The following is a 23,273-nucleotide window of genomic DNA, read 5'->3' as shown; positions in this document are numbered from 1 at the left end:
TCCACCAAAGCTACTAAGTATCATCACCTCATTCCATGACAATATGAAAGGCACAATTCAACATGGTGGCTCCTCATCAGAGCCCTTTCCTATCCTGAGTGGTGTGAAACAGGGCTGTGTTCTCGCACCCACACTTTTTGGGATTTTCTTCTCCCTGCTGCTTTCACATGCGTTCAAATCCTCTGAAGAAGGAATTTTCCTCCACACAAGATCAGGGGGCAGGTTGTTCAACCTTGCCCGTCTAAGAGCGAAGTCCAAAGTACGGAAAGTCCTCATCAGAGAACTCCTCTTTGCTGACGATGCTGCTTTAACATCTCACACTGAAGAATGCCTGCAGAGTCTCATCGACAGGTTTGCGTCTGCCTGCAATGAATTTGGCCTAACCATCAGCCTCAAGAAAACGAACATCATGGGGCAGGACGTCAGAAATGCTCCATCCATCAATATTGGCGACCACGTTCTGGAAGTGGTTCAAGAGTTCACCTACCTAGGCTCAACTATCACCAGTAACCTGTCTCTAGATGCAGAAATCAACAAGCGCATGGGTAAGGCTTCCACTGCTATGTCCAGACTGGCCAAGAGAGTGTGGGAAAATGGCGCACTGACACGGAACACAAAAGTCCGAGTGTATCAGGCCTGTGTCCTCAGTACCTTGCTCTACGGCAGCGAGGCCTGGACAACGTATGCCAGCCAAGAGCGACGTCTCAATTCATTCCATCTTCGCTGCCTTCGGAGAATACTTGGCATCAGGTGGCAGGACTATATCTCCAACACAGAAGTCCTTGAAGCGGCCAACACCCCCAGCTTATACACACTACTGAGTCAGCGGCGCTTGAGATGGCTTGGCCATGTGAGCCGCATGGAAGATGGCAGGATCCCCAAAGACACATTGTACAGCGAGCTCGCCACTGGTATCAGACCCACCGGCCGTCCATGTCTCCGTTATAAAGACGTCTGCAAACGCGACATGAAATCGTGTGACATTGATCACAAGTCGTGGGAGTCAGTTGCCAGCATTCGCCAGAGCTGGCGGGCAGCCATAAAGACAGGGCTAAATTGTGGCGAGTCGAAGAGACTTAGTAGTTGGCAGGAAAAAAGACAGAGGCGCAAGGGGAGAGCCAACTGTGTAACAGCCCCGACAAACAAATTTCTCTGCAGCACCTGTGGAAGAGCCTGTCACTCCAGAATTGGCCTTTATAGCCACTCCAGGCGCTGCTTCACAAACCACTGACCACCTCCAGGCGCCTATCCATTGTCTCTCGAGATAAGGAGGCCCAAAAGAAAGAATACACAATTATCACATAACAAATACAATATTACGCACAAGTCTTGTTTGTGTTTCAGTGTGAAGTGATCAAAAGGTTTTTGTGAATTATGCTGCCAATCTGCAACTTTGTTACATTGTGGCAGAGATATTCCCATTAATCTTCGGTTCTGAGATAACAGATGGAACTGAAAGCTGGAAGATTCAGTGTATGTGTTAAAAGTTCATTTTCAAATTTCCAAAATGATTTCACAATATTAGAGCGGGGAGTGTGGAAGGCACCATAAGTTAGAAGTACAGGGCTGTTGTAATTTTTCATGTGTTTCCCATAAACATCTGTTAATAACTTTGTTCACAGAAATTGAAAGAGATCATTACCGAAAGAAAGAAACCAATTTACATGACTCAACCCACTTTTACAGCTGATTTTGTTACCCTCATCAAGACTACTGATATTTAGAATCACCATATTGTCTCCTAATCCAATTTTGTACTTTTCCTGTACCTCAAATTGTGAAACTCCTTCTCCGCCTGCAGTCTGCCCTTCACCCTACAGTCAACGTGTTTTTAGAACCCAAGTTCTGCAGTTTTCAACCTAGATGATGAGCTTCACTGTGAGACTGAGTGCACATTTTAATTGCATCACTGTGTTTGTAAAACGGGTTTCAATATCCCTGCAGTCTCTTGTTTTTCCTTCCTTCAAATAAGACATTATAGTAAAAAAATACAGTGAAGTCATTTGGAGTTTAAACATCAGTAGGTCACCTAGCGGAACGCCTGTTTGTAATTTCACATCAGTATCAGAGAGGCTCTGACCTGTTCCAGGGTTGACAATTAGCCAACATTACAGTTTACAGTTTTTTCACATTCCTAATCATCTCCCTCTCTCTGTGGTCAACACTCACTGTCCAGATTTGCACATATAGACATGGATGAGTCACCAGATAACTGCCGGTAGCCACGGGATTTTACCCAGCAAGTCAGTGTTGTCAGGAGAAGAATGTAATAAAATTAGGGATCAATTTTAAATAACACAAAGGAAGTTGGGGGGGGGGGGGGGGGTGCGGAGAATCAAGTACAATTGGAAGTGGTAGCTTTAGAATGCCTGCTGGGTACAAACGGTATTTGTAAAGTGGAAAGAGAGTCAGCTCTTGGAGGGATGCAACATCCTGCTAGTCAGTCTATCTCGTGTTGTCTGGGACACAATCACCAAGGCTGCTTCACTTTAGAGCTGAGCAGATTGAAGGCTTGATATGGTGCTGAGTTGTAACTTCACACCACACCTACTCTTCAGTAATAGTTTGCAGCCATTTATTGACTCCTGCATGCAATTTATGGACATCAATATTGGGATTAGTTTATCTTCCATTCTTTTGTGTTTCTGAAACAAAACATATTTAACTCTGCCTCAAAGATGGAGTCCTGTTCTGACTGAGTACCAACTGTTACAAATATATCCTGTCATGCAACAGAATGATGATGCCTGAGCCAGAGCAACAACGAGCTTCCTTATTCACAGAGCAATAAGCACATTAACTAAATATAGGAATATATTCAGTGCATAAATGTGAAATGAGTTTAATTATCCTCAACCAGTTCCTTTTGGGCATAAACCTGCAGCACAAAATTGTTCCTAATTTGGCAATCTCACTCAGAGAGGCCACAGAATTTTTTTTGTAGGGAATAGAAAGAATGAGTGTTCTAAAGCTGGAAATGAAGCACGGTTTCAGACAGAATGGATTGCAGCATCTAATATTTTAAATGGTTCCAGGGTTTTTACTTCCGCTGCTCTATCCAGAAGTCTATTACATATCTCAATCACTCTTCGTGAAAAGAAGGTCCTAATGACTTTGCCTTTTAATGGTTTGTCTCCCTCCCACAATTTAGTTTTAAGTCATATTCTGTATTTACCCTTTCTCTACCTTTATCTTGTATATCTTTGTAAGCTCATCAGTAAGATGCTTTCTTTCAAGGCCACATTTCTCAAAGCCAATAGCTTACATTTATATACTGTTTTTAATATAGAAATACAATCTAAGGTAATCACAGAGGTGTAAAGAAAAAAAATGGATAGCCTTTTCTCATAACATTGAGCCTTAATACTAGATACCAGCTCGTAACTGTTTGCTACATTGCTTCCTGTGTTTTAATGTCTCCCTTATTTCTTGGTGACCGGAACTGGACACGGTACTCAATGTGGTCTAACTAGAACACGGTACACAACAACAACTTATATTTATATGTTAAAGGCACTTGACAGGAGCATGATAAAACAAAGTATGACACCCAGTCACAAAATGAGATATTAGGTCAAATGCCAAAAAGCTTGATCAAAGAGGTAGGTTTTAAGGAGTGTCTTAAAGGAAGAAAGCGAGGCAGAGAGGTGTAGGGAGGCTATTCCAGAGCTTGGGGCCGAGGCAACTGAAGGCGCGGCCATCAAAGGTGGAGCGATTAAAATCAGGGATGCACAAGAGGCTGATATCTTGGAGGTTTATAGGGTTAGAGGAAATTACAGAGTTAGGCCATGGAGGGATTTGAAAACAAGGATGTGAATTTTTAAATCAAGACGTTGCCTGACTGGGAGCCAATGTAGGTCAGTGAGCACAGGTTAAGACATAGACAGCAGAGTTTTGGATGACAAGTTTACAGAGTGTCAAATGTGTGAGACAGGCGAGGAGTGCATTGGAATAGTCAAGTTTCTTCTTTGGCCTCCTTGTCTCGAGAGGTAAACGCCTGGAGGTGGTCAGTGGTTTGTGCAGCAGCGCCTGGAGTGGCTATAAAGGCCAATTCTAGAGTGACAGACTCTTCCACAGGTGCTGCAGATAAAATTGGTTGTCAGCGCTGTTACACAGTTGGCTCTCTCCTTGCGCTTCTGTCTTTTTTCCTGCCAACTGCTAAGTCTCTTTGACTCGCCACGCTTTATGGTTGCCCGCCAGCTCTGGCGATCGCTGGCAACTGACTCCCACGAGGTAACAAAGGCATGAATGAGGGTTTCAGCAGCAGATGAGCTGAGATACCTTACTTATATACAACCCTACGGTTGGGCTATGTGGTTTACTTTGTTGCTTGCTGCTCTGCAGTAATTGGAAGTGTTAAGTCCACTAATACACCTAGATTCTTTTTGCAACTTCATCCTCGACACAATTAATGGAAGCAAATTTACCTTGCACCTGGGTACATAGTACACTTATCCTGGGAGGGCTTGATAGTGACACTGGATGCCTGAAATTGAAGCAAGTTACAACCCTCGGCTCTAACCTTGACAGAAATAAAGCAAACAAAAACCTCATAACTGTCCAAAGTTAACAACTCTTGGTATGTGCATCTCTGCATACAGACCAGGCAATCAGGATTGCAAGAGGTCAGAGACAACAAAAAACATGGGTTGGTGGTGGCTCAGTGGTAGTTCTTTTGCCTCTGAGTCAAAAAGTTGTGGGTTCAAGTCACACTCTGGAGACCAGAGCACAAAAATCAAGGCTGATATTCCAGTGCAGTACTGAGGGAGTGTTGTACAGTTGGAGATGTTGTCTTTTGGGTGTGATGTTAAATTGAGGACCCATCCACCTTTGCAGGTGGATGAAGAAGAGCAGCCTCAATCTACCCCCGGTGTCCAAGCCAATATTTATCACTGCAAACAGGTTATCACTTTGCTGTTTTGTGGAAGCTTGCTGCACAGCAAATTGGGTGTCGGGTTTCCTGCAATTACAACAGTGACACCACCTGAAAGAGTGCTGGATTGGTTGTAAAGCTGCTTCATCAATTACCTTCCCTCCATCATAAGGTCAAAGGTGGGGATGTTTGCGACTCCTCATAATGAAGCATCCTGTGTCCAGATGCAGCAAGACCTAGACAAAATCCAGGCTTGGGCTGATAAGTGACATTCGTGCCACACTAGTGCCGGGCAATGATCATCTCAAAGAGAGAATCTAACCATCTCCCTTGACATTCAATGGCATTACCATCAACCACTCGATTCCCCACCATCAACATCCTAGGGATCACATTTGACCAGCCACATAAATACTGTGGCTACAGGAACAGGGTGAGAGGCTGAGGATTCTGCAGTGTGTAACTCAGCTCCCGACTCCCCAGTGCCTGTCCACCTACAAGGCACAAGTCAGCAGTGTGATGAAATACTCCACTTAACTGGATGGGTGCAGCTCCAACAACACTCAAGAAGTTCAACACATCTAGGATAAAGCAGCCCGCTTGATTGGCACCCCATCCACCACCTTCAACATTCATTCCCTCCACCACCGACGCACAGTGGCAGCAGTGTGTACCATCTACAAGATACACTGCAGCAATTCACCATGTGTCCTTCGACAATACCTTCCAAACCTGCGACCTGTATCACCTAGGACAAGAGCAACAGATGCATATGAACACCACCACCTGCAAGTTCCCCTCCAAGCCACACATCATCCTGACTTGGAAATGTATCACAGTTCCTTCACTGTTACTGGGTCAACATCCTGGAACTCCCTTCCTAACAGGACTGTTGGTGTACCTACCCCACATGGACTGTAGCAGTTCAAGAAGGCAGCTCAACAACTACTCAAGGGCAATTAAGGATGGGCAATAAATGCTGGCCTGGCCTGTGATGCACACATCCCATGAACGAATTAAAAAAATAAGCGCTTTGGGACCTCCCTGTGCTTCTGAAAGGCGCTGCGTAAATGCAAAGTCATTCTTTCTCATAACAACAGCAGGTCATCCACCTGAGTCAGGGTCCCCATGACGTCACCGCCTTTGCGTGGAATGCCGTGACGTCAGACGCAAGCCCCGCCTCCCCCACCGGCGGATGCGCGCGCAGGCGCTGCGGTTGCTGTGGGAGAAGCGGCTCCGCTGCATTCAAACCGGCGGAGGGAGCGCCCGCGGGAAGGTGAGCGGCGGGGAGGGGAAAATGGGGCGGAAAGCAGCGCGTCCCGCGCGGGGAGCGGGCAAAGCTGTGTGACTCTTTCTGTTTTAAAATCGGTGCCCCCTTTCCCCCTGCTGCCGCTCCCTGATTGAGTGAAGTGAGCCCGGGGGCTGGGGTTTGTGGCCGGGGGTAACGCCGAGGCTTTATGGTTGCTATGGAGGGCGGGCGGTGATTTACACACTGGCTGCGCGCAGAGAGAAAGCCTCCTGCTTTAAAAAAAAATAAAACTTGCCTTTTTATAAATGTTAGAAACTTTTTTTTAGCTGCTATTACCCCCTATGGTTGCAATTTCTTTTGTCATTTATATTGAAAGGAGAAATGCATTTCCAATAACCAAAGAAAGCAAAGGTGCAGAGTGACGGGCCTAGATTTCTCTCCAGTCTTAGCATTTTTCATGCCTTTTTTTTGCATTGACTGGGAGTGTTTTGGTCATTATTTTTTTCCTGATTCTGACTGGCTCGGAGGTGCATATTTGATATCCTGTTCATACTGTATAACACACTCTGTCTGATTTAAGTTAACGGGGGGGGAAAAAGTATTTTTTTTTTGGTCCGACTATTCGATGGTCGAGTTTGTAAATCGGGAATAAAACTATTTCAGATTTCCAGCATCTGCAGTATTTTGCTTTTAATTTGTAAATCGGAAGCTTGTTTGAGTTGTGAAACCCTCGCCACCTTCAGCCACCTTAGCTGGTGCGTGTGGGCTGAAATGTCCTTGTATTTTGAGTATATAATTTCTTTTTGTCCTCTCATTTGTGGGTGGATGGAGGTTTGTTTATATATTCGTTAGACGGGTTGCAGTGGGTGTTGGAGAATCATTTCTAGAAGGCGTGGACGAACCGCACTTCGGGGGGACGAACTTGCATTTGTTGCACTTTTTTTCTTTCTCCCGAGCAGATGTCAATCCATCTTTTGTGTTTATGCTTTCCCCCTCCTTTTATTTTGGCATTCATTTCACCCCCCCCCCCTCTCTTTCTCTCTCTCATTCATATATATATATATATGTATTTGAGAAATCTAGAGTCTTTTTAAATCTGCGTCTCGGTGTCTTTGCTGTTCTTGGCAGGGTCTGATTTTAAGCTTGCTGGTGTGACAGGGAGGAACGTGTTGACATCTGTAGCTACAGGGTTTTCTTTGTCAGCACTGTCTATGTATGATCGCTGTCAGCATCTTGAAAAGGCCGGAGTTAGATTTACGCCCAATAACAAATCGCAAGCCTCCTTGAAAACATTCATTTCTAAGAATGAGATAGCTCAAATAGTTATGATTTTCAACCAAATTAAATAGCCCTTAAAGTTTATTATATAAGCGTGTCTAAGAACAAATCTTAAGGAAACATATTGAACTTGAGCTTAAATTAAGCTACTAAAACTAATTAGTTGTTAAATTCTGCACAGTACAATATCTGCACCAAAAGGGAAGCTTCTTTGAGTAAGAGAATTGCTAGTTTAGCAACTGTAATGCGTGTATGGTGTATTTCATTCTCTGCTTTGGCGTTGTATGATTGCTCGCTTGCTATTAATAAACCAATCAGTGATGTTGCATAGCAAAATGACTTTCATGAAATTTCAGAAATATTGCTTTGGAAAGCTGTTGCAGTGAGTTAGAACTATACCTGTATTCACAAATGTTGTATACACTAGTATAAGGGTTATTACAGTTATACAAGCAACAATTGCAGTTAAAAAGCTGATTTGTAAAGGTTCTGCTACTGTGGAGCACTGTGTGGCATTTTTCCATGTTAAAGGTGTTCTATAAATGCAGATTGTTTTGTTGAAGTAAGATGTTGCCTGACCTGAGTGTTTCCAGCATTTTCCATATTTAGTTCAGGTTTCCAGCACCAGCAGTATCTTGCTTTTGTTTTGTGCTTTATTTCTTCCTTACTTAATTCAGCCTTGTTTAAACAGTGATTAATTTGAAATTTGTGTATTTCTGCTCCATACTATTTGGCCATTCATTAGGGTGGAACTGGTTAATGCCATCAACATCGTCAGGGATGAGATCAGATTTACCTGGGACACACATACAGGGTGATGTGTATTATACATGTTAAGTAATTGAGGGTGTTGATGTTGAGTAAACTATAGCTCCATAAACATTTGAGTTCTTTTCCTGTTGATACAGTGGCATATATTATGTCAAAAAATGTTGCAAATTAAGGTCTCACTGGAGTAGTGTGAGTTGGCTGAAAAAACAAGTTTGAAATCTGTAATAACCAAGGGGAATCCCCGAAGTTAAAAATGGGTGTAACATTGAAGTACTCACCCTAGGGGTCTCTGCAGTATTTATAGTGCTTTCATATTCTTCTGTGGTTCTATGGTAAAGCCTGAGTCATATAATTAGAATCATTCAATGCAATTTGGGGGTTCCAAAGTTGACCAAATGGCTCCTAGTTATATAGGAGCAAATTGATCAGGCTTTGTATCCCTGAAAACTATACCAGTCTTAATGGAAATGTGTGAATGCTGGGTAAGAACAGGATTCAACGTGGCTATACCCATTGTGCAAAATATGAAAGGACAAGTTCTGCCCATGGATCCATACCACAGTTTGAGGGGTCAACATCTGGGGAGGAGAGAGAGAAAAACAGTGGAGTGTTGAGAAACTATGCTGCCAAGTTTACTTTTCAATGGAGATTGTGATAAACTAAATTCACTTGGCTGCATTGTAAATTATCTGGTTTCAGCAAAGTACGCTAAATTGCAGATTGGTTAATTGATCTATCCTTTTTTTTCCAGTTTTCTTCTCTTACCTGTTTTCTTCTGAAGCAGGTGAATCATTGGAGCACAAACTGATCTTGTATGCCTGGAGTATGAGTGTCGTTAATTTGCTTGACTGGGGCCTGTTGCTGCAAGCATGTTTCTGCCCCTGACACCTAAACCACAAACATTTCCAGCAGGCATTGTGGTTAATGATAGACGTGGGAATCCTGCTTAAGTTTCAGCCATCTTCAGCTTCTACTAAAAAAAAAATCTGTAATCTTGCTCCTAATTCTCTTCCCCTCCCTACACAACCTTGGTCTCTTATTTAGCCCTAAGTTGAGTTTCAAACTTCATATCTTATCCATTAACAAGACCTTGCTTCCACCTTTGCCATACAGCCTGCCTTCATCCCACTTCACTGCCTTAACCCTTGTCTGTGCTTTTGTTGACTTGACATCCTGAACACACTCTTTACTAGCCCCCAAACGCCTCCCCAAACATGATTCAACTTGTCTAATACTTTACAACCCACAATCTTCCTCACACTAAATTTCATTCATTTGTCAGCACTATTCTTCTCTGATTCCCAGTCTCCCAGTGTAGCAAATTCTACATCCTTGTCCCATTTGCAATTTTTTCCATGCCCTCTCCCCACCCTGTCTCTGCAACCTCTTCAAACTCTTTGCCCCACAGTTGTCTGACTTTGGGTTCCTCTACATTTCATCATCCATTCTGCTGAAACTCACTTAGTGACATAAACTTTGTGTCTTGACCCAATCTTCTGGAATTTCCTCCATAAACTTCACCATGTGACTTTCTTCCTTGCCTTTAAAAAAAACTTATCAAAAATCTACCTTCATGACTGTGCCTTTAGCCAACCATCCTAAATCCTCTCCTCCTCCTCAGCTCTCTGTTTTATTAGTATATAGATGTTTCCATTTCTACCCTAGTCCAACAATATCAGATAAATGTTGTGGTATCTATATTGCCCTAGCTAAGATTGCTTAACTCTCTACTCTTGCTTTTTGTATGGATCAGGGCTAAACATCATGTAGTATGTTTATCAACTCAGTCTTTAGAGACCCAATTACACACCAATGCTTGGAAGACACAACACATGACCTGCAAATAGATGCTTCTCTGTAACCAGTTGTATTGATTCCCCACCTTCCAGCTTCTCTTTGTAGTGATTTCTTGCAGCCTACATAGAGAAGTAAAATAATGTCAAAAATTGACACGTGATTCAAATGATTATGGCATAGTGTCTTGCAGTGTCATCACTTGGTACAATTACGTAGTTACTGGGTGCCCTCTGGCACTTCACTGATTTACTCTTCTATAAGTTTTGCCAGTGAATTTTTGTTAACTGTTCACCATGGGGGCATGATAACTGAATCCATTTGTGTCCTCATCTGGTATCTACATTTGCATACTTCCAGCAAGTAAAGCAAACAGGAGTCATAATTCTAGTCCATTTTTCCCCTTCCCTAAACCAGTGGTGCTGTGATCTATTGTAGCACCTTACGGGCAACTCAGCTGAGATAAGCAGTTAGAGAATCAAATATGGGGAGTTTCTGATCTGGACAGCTAAGCTGGTCACTGCTTTAACTAGCTGTAACTTTAATTAACTGCATACCTACTTAGCTTTAAGAAGCATGAGTTGTCCTGTTAATAGATCTTTTTCACCCAATTACAGTAAAGGTTAATTTGACATTTTCATGTGATCTGGATAATTGTATCATTGTGTACAGTACCTGCACTGTTTTGTTTCTTCCAGGATTCCAAGGATTGTAGCATTGATTAACTGCTCCATGCACTGTAACCCAGGACACCAATGCATTGTGAGTTGACCATATGCAGTACTGTAATGCCGTAATTACGCTTGAACTGTTTAAAGTGCATCATCAGTTTCTAAAAATAGAATGGAATAAAACAACTCATTAAATTGACTCAATCAGGAAGATACAAAAGACAAAGAAACACTGAAAATACCACCCATCTCCCATTGGGGCTAGATTGAACAAACTGTCATTGAAGCCAGGGACAGTGGCTATCAACGCTTCATACCAAAGGAAAGCTGAAATCACCACCCATCTCCATAGGGGCTAAATTAAGTAGCTATCAACACTTCACACCAAAGGAAAGCTTCTCTGAAAGCGGGTTTGAAGAAAAGAAAGATCCAGAGTAAATTTTGACATTGTGTTTGGACTGCTTATAAAGTCTGTGGTAGAGTGACAAACAGGCCATTATTAAACCATCACCAGGGAAACCACAGCTGTGCAACATTACGCAGAGAGAACGCAGGAGGCATCCTGAGAATATTTCATTTCAAGAACAAACTCAAGCTCGCCATTATTATTTCTGGCCTGTTTGAACCTGATTTCTTCAAACTTTAATGTACTCTTATTTTTTAAAAAAATCTCATGTGTTAAGTTGCTGCAATGGGGAAGTCCAACAGTAAGCTGAAGCCTGAAGTTGTGGAGGAGCTGACGAGGAAAACATATTGTAAGTATTAAAGAAAAAGGTGAACTATGACATGTTTATTTTGCAACTTCAGCTTTTCTTCATCTTCCCCTGTACCATGCACAATTCTTTAGGCTTCATTTAGGGACAGTGGTATGGAACTTATCAGCGCCCAGCTAACGTTAACACAGTTCTATAACCAGCCATTAGGAGGTGCACAAGAGCAGCTGAGATGACACACTCTTTAAAAAAAAAAATTGGATTCCTGTTGGGAAAGAATTCTGAGAGATTCCTCCTGCTCATCTCTCCACATAGCCTGCTGAATAAAGTTAACTTAAGTCATGCTGCAAAGTGGTACGATGCAAGTTTATTATGATACTGTGTATTTTTGCTGAGTCTTTCACCATTGGGAAATGGTTCTGAAGGATAATTAGTGCTAACGCTGTGGGCCTCAACTCTGCTTGAAAGGGTTGTCAGGCCCAAGGTAGTCTACTTTAAATATCTAATTTTTTTAGCACCTGACGCATCATATTGATCACATAATCAAGCTTTTCATTCACTTCATTTGAAACGTTTATTAATTATGGGATAAATATGACATAATGTGATAGATTTGTCGCCATTCTCACCATCTATTTCCCACAAACAGCAATGGCATCAATGACCAGTTTGATTGGTTAAGGGAGGAATATTGGCTGGGATACTAGAGAACAATTTTTTGGGATGTAAACATGAAATCTTTAATAAATTGGGACATATATGTTTAACACCTCATCTGAAGGACAATCCCATTGACCATCCATCACTCTTTGGTGCATTGGAGTGTTGGCGTAGATTGTACATTTAAAGAAAAAAACAACTTTGCAATAACTTTAAGACCACACAGTTTTGAGTTTATGATGAATTCTCTGCTGCATGGGTACTGTAGCTTAGTGGTTATGGTATTAGACTAAAAGCCCAAAATCTAAGTTCAAATCCCATCATGACCAGTTGTAAAATTGAATTAAATGAATCTCATGATTTGAGCGCAAGCATCAGAAAAAAAAACAAGCTTCCAGATTGTTAGAAGCCTAACTGATTCACTAGGTGCCTGCCATTTTTGCCCAATCTAGTCTGCATGTGATTCCATTGGGTTTGTATTGGGATCAGCAAGCTCTTGTGAACCTGGCAAAGTTCTCTTCCCTAAGGAACAACTTTGACATAGTTATACTCACAGAACCATATCTATCAGCCATCCCTATATATGTCCAGAACTAAGTGTAGCTGGGTACTGCCACCACTAAACAAACTGGTGGAGTGTGACATAGCCACCAGCCATCAATATGGATGATCCATCTCGGCCTCCTTCTGAGGTTCCAAGCATCTCTGGCCAATTCGATTCACTCCACATGATATGAAGAAACGTCTGAAGGCACTGAATACAGCAAAAGGTATTGGCCCTGATAACATCCTGGATGTAGTACTGAAGACTTGTGCTCCAGAACTCGTCGTGCCTCTAGCTAAGCTGTTACAGTACTGCTACAACACTGGCATCTACCTGACAATGTGGAAAATTGCCCAGGTATGTCCTGTACACAAAGCAGAACAAATGCAATTCAGCCAATTGCTGTCCGGTCAGTCTACTCTGAATCATAAGCAAAGTGATGGAAGGTGTCCTCGACAGTGCTATTACGATGCTTAGCTTGGGTTCCGCTAGGGTCACTCGACTCCAGACCTCATTACAGCCTTGGTCCAAACATGGACAAAAATGCTGAATTCCAGAGGTGAGGTAAGAGTGACTGCCCTTGACATCCTTGAGTTTGGCATCAAGGAGCCCTAGCAAAATTGAAGTCAATGGAATTCACAGGGCAAAATCCTCCACTGGTTGGAGTAGTACCTATCACAAAAGAAGATGGTTGTGTTTGTTTGAGACCAAATGTCTAAGCCCCAGGACATCACTGCAGGAGTTTCTCGATAGTATTCTAGGTCCAATCATCTGCAGCTGCATCATTAATGACCTCTCCAACCTAAAGTCAGAAGGAATGCTTGCTGCTGATTGCACCAGTTTAGTACCATTCGCAACTCCTCAGATACTGGAGCAGTCCAAGTCCACATGCGGCAAGACCTGGACAACATTCAGGCTTGGGCTGATAAGTGGTAAGTAACATTTGTGCTGCACAGATGCCAGGCAATGACCATCTTCCCTTGACATTCAACACCTTTTAGCAATGCTGAATCCCCCACCACAAACATCCTGGGTGTTACCATTGACCAGAAACCAGTTCGGCCATATAAATACAGTGGCTACAAGAGCAAGTCTGTGGCTGGGAATCCTGTGGCGAGTAACTCATGTCCTGACTCTCCAAAGTTTGTCCACCATCTGCAAGGTACAAGTCAGGAGTGTGATGGAATACTGTCCACTTGCCTGGATGGGTGCAGCTCCAACAACATTCCAAAAAGCCTGACACCATCCAGGACAAAGCAGCCCGCTTGATTGGCACCCATCCACCAATTAAACATGCACTCCCTTCACCACCGGCACTCATTGGCAGCAGTATGTACCAATTACAAGGTGCATTGCAGCAACTGGCCAAGCCTCATTTGACAACACCTTCCAAACTTGCGACCTCTACACCGTAGAAGGACAAGGGCAGTAGACACGTGGGGGCACCACCACCTCCAAGTTCCCCTCCAAGCCGCACACCATCCTGACTTGAAACTATATTGCTGCGCTTTCACTGTCACTGGGTCAAAAACTGGAACTCCCTTCCAAACAGTATTTTTGGTGTACCTTTACCAGATGGACTGCAGCTATTCAAGAAGTCGGTTCACCACCTCAAGGGCAATTAGAAATGGGCAACAAATGCTGGTCTTGCCAGCAACGCTCTCATCCGATGAAAGAATAAAAAAAATGCGGAAATAAAATGCTTGACTTTGTCCTCACCAATATGCCTGTTCCAGGCATGTCTGTCCATCAGAGCATTGGTAGTCGTGACCACTGTACAGCCTTTGTATTCACTGAAGATATTCTTGAACATGCAGTGGCCACTGCAACTATGCTAATTAGGACCGCATGAGGGTCTGTGGGTTTTAGCAGGAGCAGATCTTTATACAATCTAACCTCATTCCTCACTCCAGAATTATCATTAAGCCAGAAAACCAACTCATGTTCAATGCAGATGTAGAAGCACAGCACCAGACATATGTTAAAATGAGGTATGAACTTAGTGAAGCTACTACTAAGGGCTACCTGGATGCTAAACACCAAGAGCAGCAGGCTATAGACAGAGCTAAGCAGTTCTAAAACCCGTTGATTAGACTATAATCCTGTGCACCACTGTTTTCAGTTGTGAATGGTAAGCAACCAGGCAACTAACAGGTGGAGGAGTGACCACAAACATCCCCCATCCTTAACCATGGCAGAGCCCAGCAAATGTGTGCAACAGGGCTGAAGTATTTCTAAATGTCTTGAGTCAGAAGTGTCAGATGGATAATCCTACTTGACCACTTCCTGAGGTCCCCACCATCATAGATATCCATTCAGTTCATTTCACATGACCTCCAAAAAATGGTTGTGCAGTGGGTACAATAAAGGCTATGGGCTTGACAACATTCTGGCTATACTACTGCAGACCTGTGCTAGCTTATTCTGTCGCCAAGTTGTGGCACTGGCATCTACCTGACAATGTAAAAGTTTTCCCAGGCATGTTCCATCTGTAAATCTATAATAATAATAGGCAGTTTTTGCCTGAATGGATTGTTTTTCTTGGTCAGTTTAAGGGGCATGTGTGTTAGTGAGGTTATTTGGTGGGCGGTATCTGGCGCATGTGGGGCATGCAGAGGACTGGAGCATGTGAGGCTGCCAATGTTTGGTGGGGGTGGTAGTGTTGGTAGAGAACGAGCACAGCAGGAGGTAAGGGCAGCCCAACAACAGTTACCCTGGCTGGAGAAATTGTTTTCTTGATGGGATGATGTTGATGGGAGGAATGGGAGGGGGGGAATGAGATGACAGAATTGGTTAAGTTGTGGCAAAATGGTGGGGTCCATTTGATAGAACTTATTGTTCGAAAGCTATTCTAGAAATTATGATTAAATAGATTTGAATGAAAAAGTTTTAGAAAAGCTATCAGGTGTATTAAAAGAATACATTAGTGTTGATTCTGTAGATGAAAATAACGGTCTGTACCCTCCAGAGTTTCCACGCAGTCTAACTCCATTGGGCATGCCACTGCACAAACATAGATTCAAGGAAGGAGCAGTTATAATGCTACAAAACTTGAATCCTAAACAAGGACTTTGTCATGGAACAAGATTGGTAGTTAGGAATCTGTTTTCTTCAATGCTGAAGTTATAACGGGACAGATTTCAAGGCAAACATTGCTCGAATAATATTGAGTCCAATCAGATGTAAATCTGCCTTTTTAACTCAGGAGAAAACAGTTCCCAATTAGACTTGTATATTCTATGACTATAAGATCATAAGAAATAGGAGCAGGAGTAGGCCATTTGGCCCCTCAAGCCTGGCCCACCATTCAATAAGATTATGGCTGAGTCTGTAGCCTGCTGCTGATGGTATTTAGTATCCAGGTAGCCCTTAGTAATAGCTTCACTAAGTTCATACTTCATTCTTGCGTATGTCTGGTGCTGTACTTCTACATCTGCATTGAACAAGAGTTGGTTTTCTGGCTTAATAATTCTGGAGTGAGCAATGAGGTTAGAGTGAGGTTAGATTGTATAAAAATCTAATTGTGGCCTTGACTCCACTTTCCTGCCTGCCCCCATACCCCTTGACTCCCTTGTAGATCAAAACTCTGTCCAACTCAGCCTTGAATATATTCAATGACCCAGCCTCCACTGCTCTCTGGGGTGGAGAATTCCAAAGATTAATGATCCTCAGAGAAGAAATTCCTTCTCATCTCCATCTTAAATGGAGACCTCTTATTTTGAAACTGTGTCCCCAGTTCTACATTCCCCCACAAGGTGAAACATCCTCTCAGCATCTACTTTGTCAAGCTCCCTCAGAATCTTGGGTGTTTCAATAAGATCACCTCTCATTCTTCTAAATCCCACAGGTAGAGACCCAAACTGTTCAACCTTTCCTCATAAGACAACCCATTCATCCCAGGAATCAACCTCACGAACCTTCTTTGAGCAAGTCACAAGACCAGACTCTTGATAAAATTTGTATTTATCTTCCTGGGCCTGTTTTACACATGGGCAGCTTTATGTAGTTTTTTTTCCAGAGAGAAGTTTTGATTCTGTTAAAGTCTTTGGTGAAAGAATAAGTAGCAATCCTGTATTTAAAGAAGTACTGTTGCAATAAAGATAGTAATTTGACTGCAATTGTTTTGTGGGTCTCTGCTGGTAGCATGTGAGGGGGTGGCACCGCAGCCTCACAGCACCAGCGACCCGGGTTCAGTTCTGGGTACTGCCTGTGCAGAGTTTGCAAGTTCTCCCTGTGACTGCGTGGGTTTCCGCCGGATGCTCCGGTTTCCTCCCACAGCCAAAGACTTGCAGGTTGATAGGTAAATTGTCCATTGTAGGTAGGTGGTAGGGGAATGGTTGGGATATGGTAGGGAATATGGGGTTAATGTAGGATTAGTATAAATGGGTGGTTGTTGGTCGGCACAGACTCGGTGGGCCAAAGAGCCTGTTTCAGTGCTGTATCTCTTAAAAAAAAAAAATAAAAACACAAATCTTACCCAGCTTGTTAGCTACTCTGTTATCAGTGAAATCATGGAAGGAATTATCAGTCGTGCTCTTGTGATATTTGCTCACAAGTCATCTACTTGCTAATTTACAGTTTGGTTTCCTTCAGTACTACTTTACTCCAGACCTCATTACAGCCTGGATTCGGGAATGGGCTCAGTACCAGAGGAGAGGTGACATGGCATCATTTGACCGAGTATTGCACCAAGGAGCCCCAACAAAATTGGTCAATGGGGGTCAAAGGGAATACTCTCCAGTACCTAGAGTCATGCTTGACATAAAGGAAGATGGTTCTAGTTATCAGAGTCTAGTCATAGCTGGCAAACATCAATACATGAGTTCCTCAGAGAAGCATTCTTGACCCAACCATTTTCAAGTGCTTCATTTGGTGTCCTGCCTGCTGTTGTAAGGTCAGGAGTGGGACTATTTGTTAATGATTCCACAGTGATCAGTTCCACTCTGATAATGAAGTACCCTATGAAAGCCTACGGCAAGACCGGGATAGCATTCAGTTTAGGCTAACAAGTGGCAGGTAATATTTGTCACATTAATACCAGGTGATGACTATCTTGAACAAAAGGATAGCTATGTTCTGACCTTAGGCATCAGCATTGCCGAGTTCACATTTGGAGCAGCCATATTAACACTGTGACTACAACAGCAGGGCAGAGGCTTGGGTACTGTAATGAATGACTCATCACCTGACCCATCAAAACTTATCCACCAGCTATTAGACTCAAGCCAGGCATGTGATTGAAACTCACCACCTGGTTGGTCTAGAAAAGTAACTTCATTGAAAAACACACTAGATCAAAAAAAAAGCAACATGTTACTCAGTACTGATGTTTCACCTACAGACATAGTTGGTACACCTCAATATCTGAGACCTAGTGACAAAAAAGCTGCGAGCCCACAATCCCAAAGTATAGTGCATGATATTTTCTTCTGCTTCAACTTTCTCCCTCTTTTTTTTAAATATAGCTCTTATTAGGTGAGGAAAATGGAATACAAGCAAAATATCTGGACATGCTTATCTTTAATTCCTCATTAGTTCATGGCTGGTATGATTTGGCATTTTCTTCTTTGCTCTCCTTTGAGGTATACACGCCGCCAACTTTTGGAGGCACTGATGGGAATTAATTAATGTTCTGCCATTTTCAGGCACAGTGTATTGGCCTAACTAATAGCTGCAGGGTTATTAATTTCAGATGCTCCGGCACTGCAAGCTGCTTTCCTGGTTGTCAGTTGCAGAGCAATTTCTGCTCCATCATAAACCAATATAGTGAGTTTGCAATTTTATGAAACTACAGACGTTTGTGTTGTTACCGTTTCATGATATTCATCACATGAGTTTGGCTGAGGTTGCATACTAATCCCATATTTCAAGAGCCTTGTAGGAGCCAATGTGCGAAGCAAAGGAAGAGTAGTTATTTTTAAATGCCCTCTAGCTTTATTTCTAGATTGGATTGAGAGATATGTCATGTATTACAATATAGTGATAAATTGTACTATGTAAAGGTTAATATAAATGTATGGCCTGCTGTGATGAGCCCATGAAAATAAAAGTTAAAAATACTGGGAATATGCAGTGGGCCAGTTGGAATCTAAAATTAAAGGATAGGTTTTGATATTTTGACCTTTAAACAGATCCATTTTATGAGCAAAATCATAGTTTAATTCAGTAATTGCAAAAGAATTAATCAACTTAAATTATTTTTGCAAAAGAATTTATATTTCCAGCAATATCCCAATTGATGCTCACTATGTGTAAAAAGTTGTATTTCCTAGTATCAGCTTTGAAGTAGCATTACATCGTCATTTCAGTTTGAATCATTTGGTTCATTTTTGCATGATTTCTTCTCTCCTAAAGATCTACTCATTAGGAATTTAGTATCATCTTATAGTAGTCATTCTTCGTACATGAGACTAGGTAGTGAATGGCAATCCCTACACGACTGTCCTCAAGAATATCTACACATGCAGTGTCCAGCAGTGAGGACCTGATGGTAATCAGTAAACAGAATTCTGTCTGACTTGCACCCACTTCTCCTTCGCGCACTCCGATGATCTAGGTTGACCCAGGATTGATTCTTCTTATCTCCCCATTCTGTGCAGGGATAGTTGGCCTTTAATCAAACCTTCCTTACAGCAGGGTGGCTTGGGACCAAACAGCTTAGCCTCATTAGGGTTCAAATCCTTCAAATATCATTGCATTGCCACAGGATGATTAGTTTCTTTTAATGGATTTACGAATCAAATTAAATCAAAGTTTCTATCTCTTGTGTCTTGTGTATCATTGTGCAGTTAAATAGGTACACAAAAAACATACCAGAAATAGTGGGAACCAAGGATCTGATGAGTGAGGAACTTAAAGTAATTACTGTTAGTAAAGAAAGTGCTGGAGAAATTAATGGGACAAAAAGCAAATAAATGGCCTGGATCAGATGGCCTACATCTTAGAGTTCTAAAAGAGGTGGCTGTAGAAATAGTGGATGCATTGCCTGTGATCTTCCAAAATTTCCTAGATTCTGCATTGGAAGGTAGCAAATGTAACACCACTATCCAAGAAAAGAGGGAGTGGGAAAATGGGAAACTACTGGCCAGTTAGCCTGACATGAATCGTCAGGAAAATGCTGGAATTTATTATTAAGGAGGTAGTAACAGGGCATTTACAAAATCATAATATGGTTAGGCAGAGTCAACATGGTTTTATGAATGGGAAATCATGTTTGACAAGTCAGAGTTGTTTGAGGATGTTACTAGCAGGATAGATAAAGAAGAACCAGTGCATGTAGTATATTTGAATTTTTAAAAGGCAATTGATAAAGTGCCGAACAAAAAGTTGTTACACAAGAAATGGGTTTGGGGTTAGGGGTGATATATTAGCATGGATAGAGGATTGGCTAAAGGACAGAAAACAGAGTAGGAACAAACTGGTAATTTTCAGGCTGGCAGGCTGTTACTAATGGGGTGCCACAAGAATCAGTGCTGGGGTCTCAGTTATTTACAGTCTATAGTAATGTCTTAGATGAAATGATCAAGTGTACTGCATTCCAAGTTTGTTAACTATACAAAGCTCGATGGGAAAGTAAGCTCTCAAAAGGACACAGAGACTGCAAAGGGATTTAGACAGGTTAAGTGAGTGGATAGGAAGATGGCAGATGGAGTATAATTTGGGAAATGTGAGCTTATTCACCTTGATAGGAAGAATAGGAAAACAGAATATTTTTTAAATGGTGGCGCAGTGGTTAGCACCGCAGCCTCACAGCTTCAGCGACCCGGGTTCAATTCTGGGTACTGCCTGTGCGGAGTTTGCAAATTCTCCCTGTGTCTGCGTGGGTTTCCTCCGGGTGCTCCGGTTTCCTCCCACATGCCAAAGACTTGCAGGTTGATAGGTTAATTGGCCATTATAAATTGCCCCTAGTATAGGTAGGTGATAGGGAAATATATAGGGACAGGTGGGGATGTGGTAGGGATATGGGATTAGTGTAGGATTAGTATAAATGGGTGGTTGATGGTCGGCACAGACTCGGTGGGCTGAAGGCCCTGTTTCAGTGCTGTATCTCTAAACTAAACTATTAAATGCTGAGGTTGAGTGGGATTTGGTTGTCCTTGTGCACGAAATGCAAAGTTAATGTGCAGGTACAAAAAGCAATTAGGAAGGCAAATGGCATGTTGACCTTTTTTGTAAGGGGGTTGGAGTACAAGAATGAAGGAAGTCTTGCTACAATTGTACAGGGCTTTTGTGAGACCACACTTCAAGTTCTGTATACAGCTTTGGTTTCCATACCCAAGGAAGGATATACTTTCCTTAGACGAAGTGCAGCAAAGGTTTACTAGATTGATTCCTCAGATGGGAGGGTTGACCTATGAGGCAAGATTTAATAGAATGGGCCTATACTCTCTGGCGTTTGGAAGAATGAGAGCTGCTGTCATTGAAACATGTAAGATCCTGAGAGGATTTGACAGAGTCCATGCGGTTTCCCTGGGCTGGAGAGTTTAGGAGCAGGGTTCATAGTCTCAGGTTAAAGGATTGGCCATTTGGGACAGAGATGTGGAGAAATTTCTTCACTCGGGGGTTGTGAATCTTTGAAATTCTCTACCCCAGAGGGCTGTGGATGCTCAGTCGTTGAGTATATTCAAGGCTAAGATCGATAGACATTTGGTCTCTTAAGGGAATCTCGATATGGGGGTTGGGTGAGAAAATTGAGTTGAGGTCAAGGTCAGCCATGATCGTATAGCAGAGCAGACTTGAGGGGCCATATAGCATATTTCTGCTATTCTTACAGTTCGAACATTAGAAGTTTCTTCAGCATTCTGTTGAGATTGGAGATGTAAAATTGCTTTATCCTTTAATGGTATTAAGTGTTATACAAAACATTGCAGTAGTTATTCTGTTAACTGCCTGTATAACGATTATCAAATTACGTTTATTTTTGAGATTGCTGATACTGTGAGACGTCATGTAATAATTAAAGGCTGTGCAAGTTTGCCATTGTGCATCAGTTAATGTCCAACCTCCTCCATTTTTTTAAAGGTACATTTATAATTACTGAGGCACTTCAGATAAAAGTTCTGCAGCACAGCACTTTGTGTGCCGTCGGACATTGCAGAACAGTTTCTACATCAGATGGTTTAACTTCCAAAATAACTAAAGGGTTGTTTGTACGAAAAGTTCATACAGACCAGAGATTGAAAAGCAATTTATCAGCCTCAATCTGTTTGTCACCAAAAGTAACACACTTTCTGTTTTTATATTGCCACTTAGAGGTGGTCATGCTTCCTAATATGTTTGCAGAAACTATTTTAGTTACATGGTGCAATACCTGTCCTGTGCTGGTTGTAGTATTTCTTTTTTTCATTGTTATTTTGAAGAAACCAGTAGAACTGTAATAAGTGATAAACTGCACTGGCCATTACTAGACTGTCACACTCCATGTGCTGTTGCCAGGGCCCTGTCTGCTAAGTCAGTGGCTGCTTTTGCAAGGTTTTTGGGTTGCTTTAGTGCTCCTTTCCCAGCGGTCCTTGCCTACTCATGTCGGGGAGAGAATCAATCATAGGGGAGAGAGAGAGGATGAGAGAGCACAGAAGGAAAGGAACAGTAAAGGGAAGTGAGAGGCGAATATGAACGGAGGAAGATAGGAGCAGAAGATGGGGACAGGCAGAACAGCAACAATCAAACAAAACTTGACACCGAACCCACAAGAGATTAGGACAGATGAGCAAAAGCTTGCTCAAAGAAGTCGGTTTAAGTAGAAAAGAGAGGCAGAGAAGCTTACTGAAAGAATTCCAGAGCTTAGGACCTAGGCAGCTGAAGTCATGCCACCAATGGTGGAGCGCTTAACATCAGGTGAGGTGAGAGTGAATACCCTTGACATTAAGGCAGTATTTGACTGAGTATGGCATCAAGGAGCCTTAGCAAAACTGGAATCAACAGGAATCGGGTAAACTCTCTGCTGGTTGGAGTCATACCCAGCACAAAGGAAGATAGTTGTGGTTGTTGGAGGTCAATCATCTCAGTCCCAGGATATTGCTGCAGGAGTTCCTCAGGGTCGTGTCATAGGTCCAACCATCTTCAGCTGCTTCAACAAGACCTTCCCTCCATCATAAGGTCAGAAGTGGGGATGTTCGCTGATGATTGTACAATGTTCAGCACCATTTACGACTCCTCAGATACTGAAGCAGCCTGTGTCCATATGCAGCAAGACTTGGACAACATCCAGGCTTGGGCTGATGTGTGGCAAGCAACATTCGCGCCACACATGTGTCCGGCAATGACCATCTCAAACGAGAGAATCTGACCATTTCCCCTGATGTTCAATGGCATTACCATCGCTGAATCCTCCATTATCAACATCCTGGAGGTCACCATTGATCAGAAACTGAACTGGACCGGCCACACACATACTATGGCTACAGGAGTAGGTCAGAGGCTGGGAATTTTGCGGCAAGTAACTCGCCTCCTGACTCCCCATGCCTGTCCACCATCTACAAGGCATAAGTCAGGAGTGTGATGGAATACTCTCCACTTGCCTGGATGGGTGCAGCTCCAACAACACTCTAAGTTTGACAAAGCAGCCCACTTGAATGGCACCCCATCCACCACTTTCAACATTCACTCCCTCCATCACTGACGCATAGTGGCAGCAATGTGTACCATCCAAGAGATGCACTGCAGCAACTCATGAAGGCTCCTTCGACAGAACTTTCCAAACCTGCGACCTCTACCACCTATA

General features: G+C 42.6%; 1 protein-coding gene across 2 annotated transcripts in view; it reads left to right on the top strand.

Moving 5' to 3' along the window:
• The first annotated feature begins 6,069 nt into the window (after window positions 1-6,069).
• LOC137347646 (neuronal calcium sensor 1) overlaps window positions 6,070-23,273 on the top strand; it is a 130,940-nt gene continuing 113,736 nt past the window's right edge. Inside the window, exons 1-2 of one of the 2 annotated variants that reach the window (XM_068012277.1) lie at window positions 6,070-6,149; window positions 10,664-11,391. In XM_068012277.1, the coding sequence (XP_067868378.1) occupies window positions 11,328-11,391 (64 nt within the window). In that variant the 5' untranslated portion in view covers window positions 6,070-6,149; window positions 10,664-11,327. Of the gene's footprint in view, window positions 6,150-10,663; window positions 11,392-23,273 lie in introns of those variants that run through there. The other variant, XM_068012278.1, reaches the window with a different exon arrangement.

Source organism: Heterodontus francisci, chromosome 32, assembly GCF_036365525.1.
Source record: "Heterodontus francisci isolate sHetFra1 chromosome 32, sHetFra1.hap1, whole genome shotgun sequence".
Classification (NCBI taxonomy): Eukaryota; Metazoa; Chordata; class Chondrichthyes; order Heterodontiformes; family Heterodontidae; genus Heterodontus; species Heterodontus francisci.
Note: the sequence above shows the minus strand (reverse complement) of the source record. Positions and strands in the feature narration are given on the sequence as shown.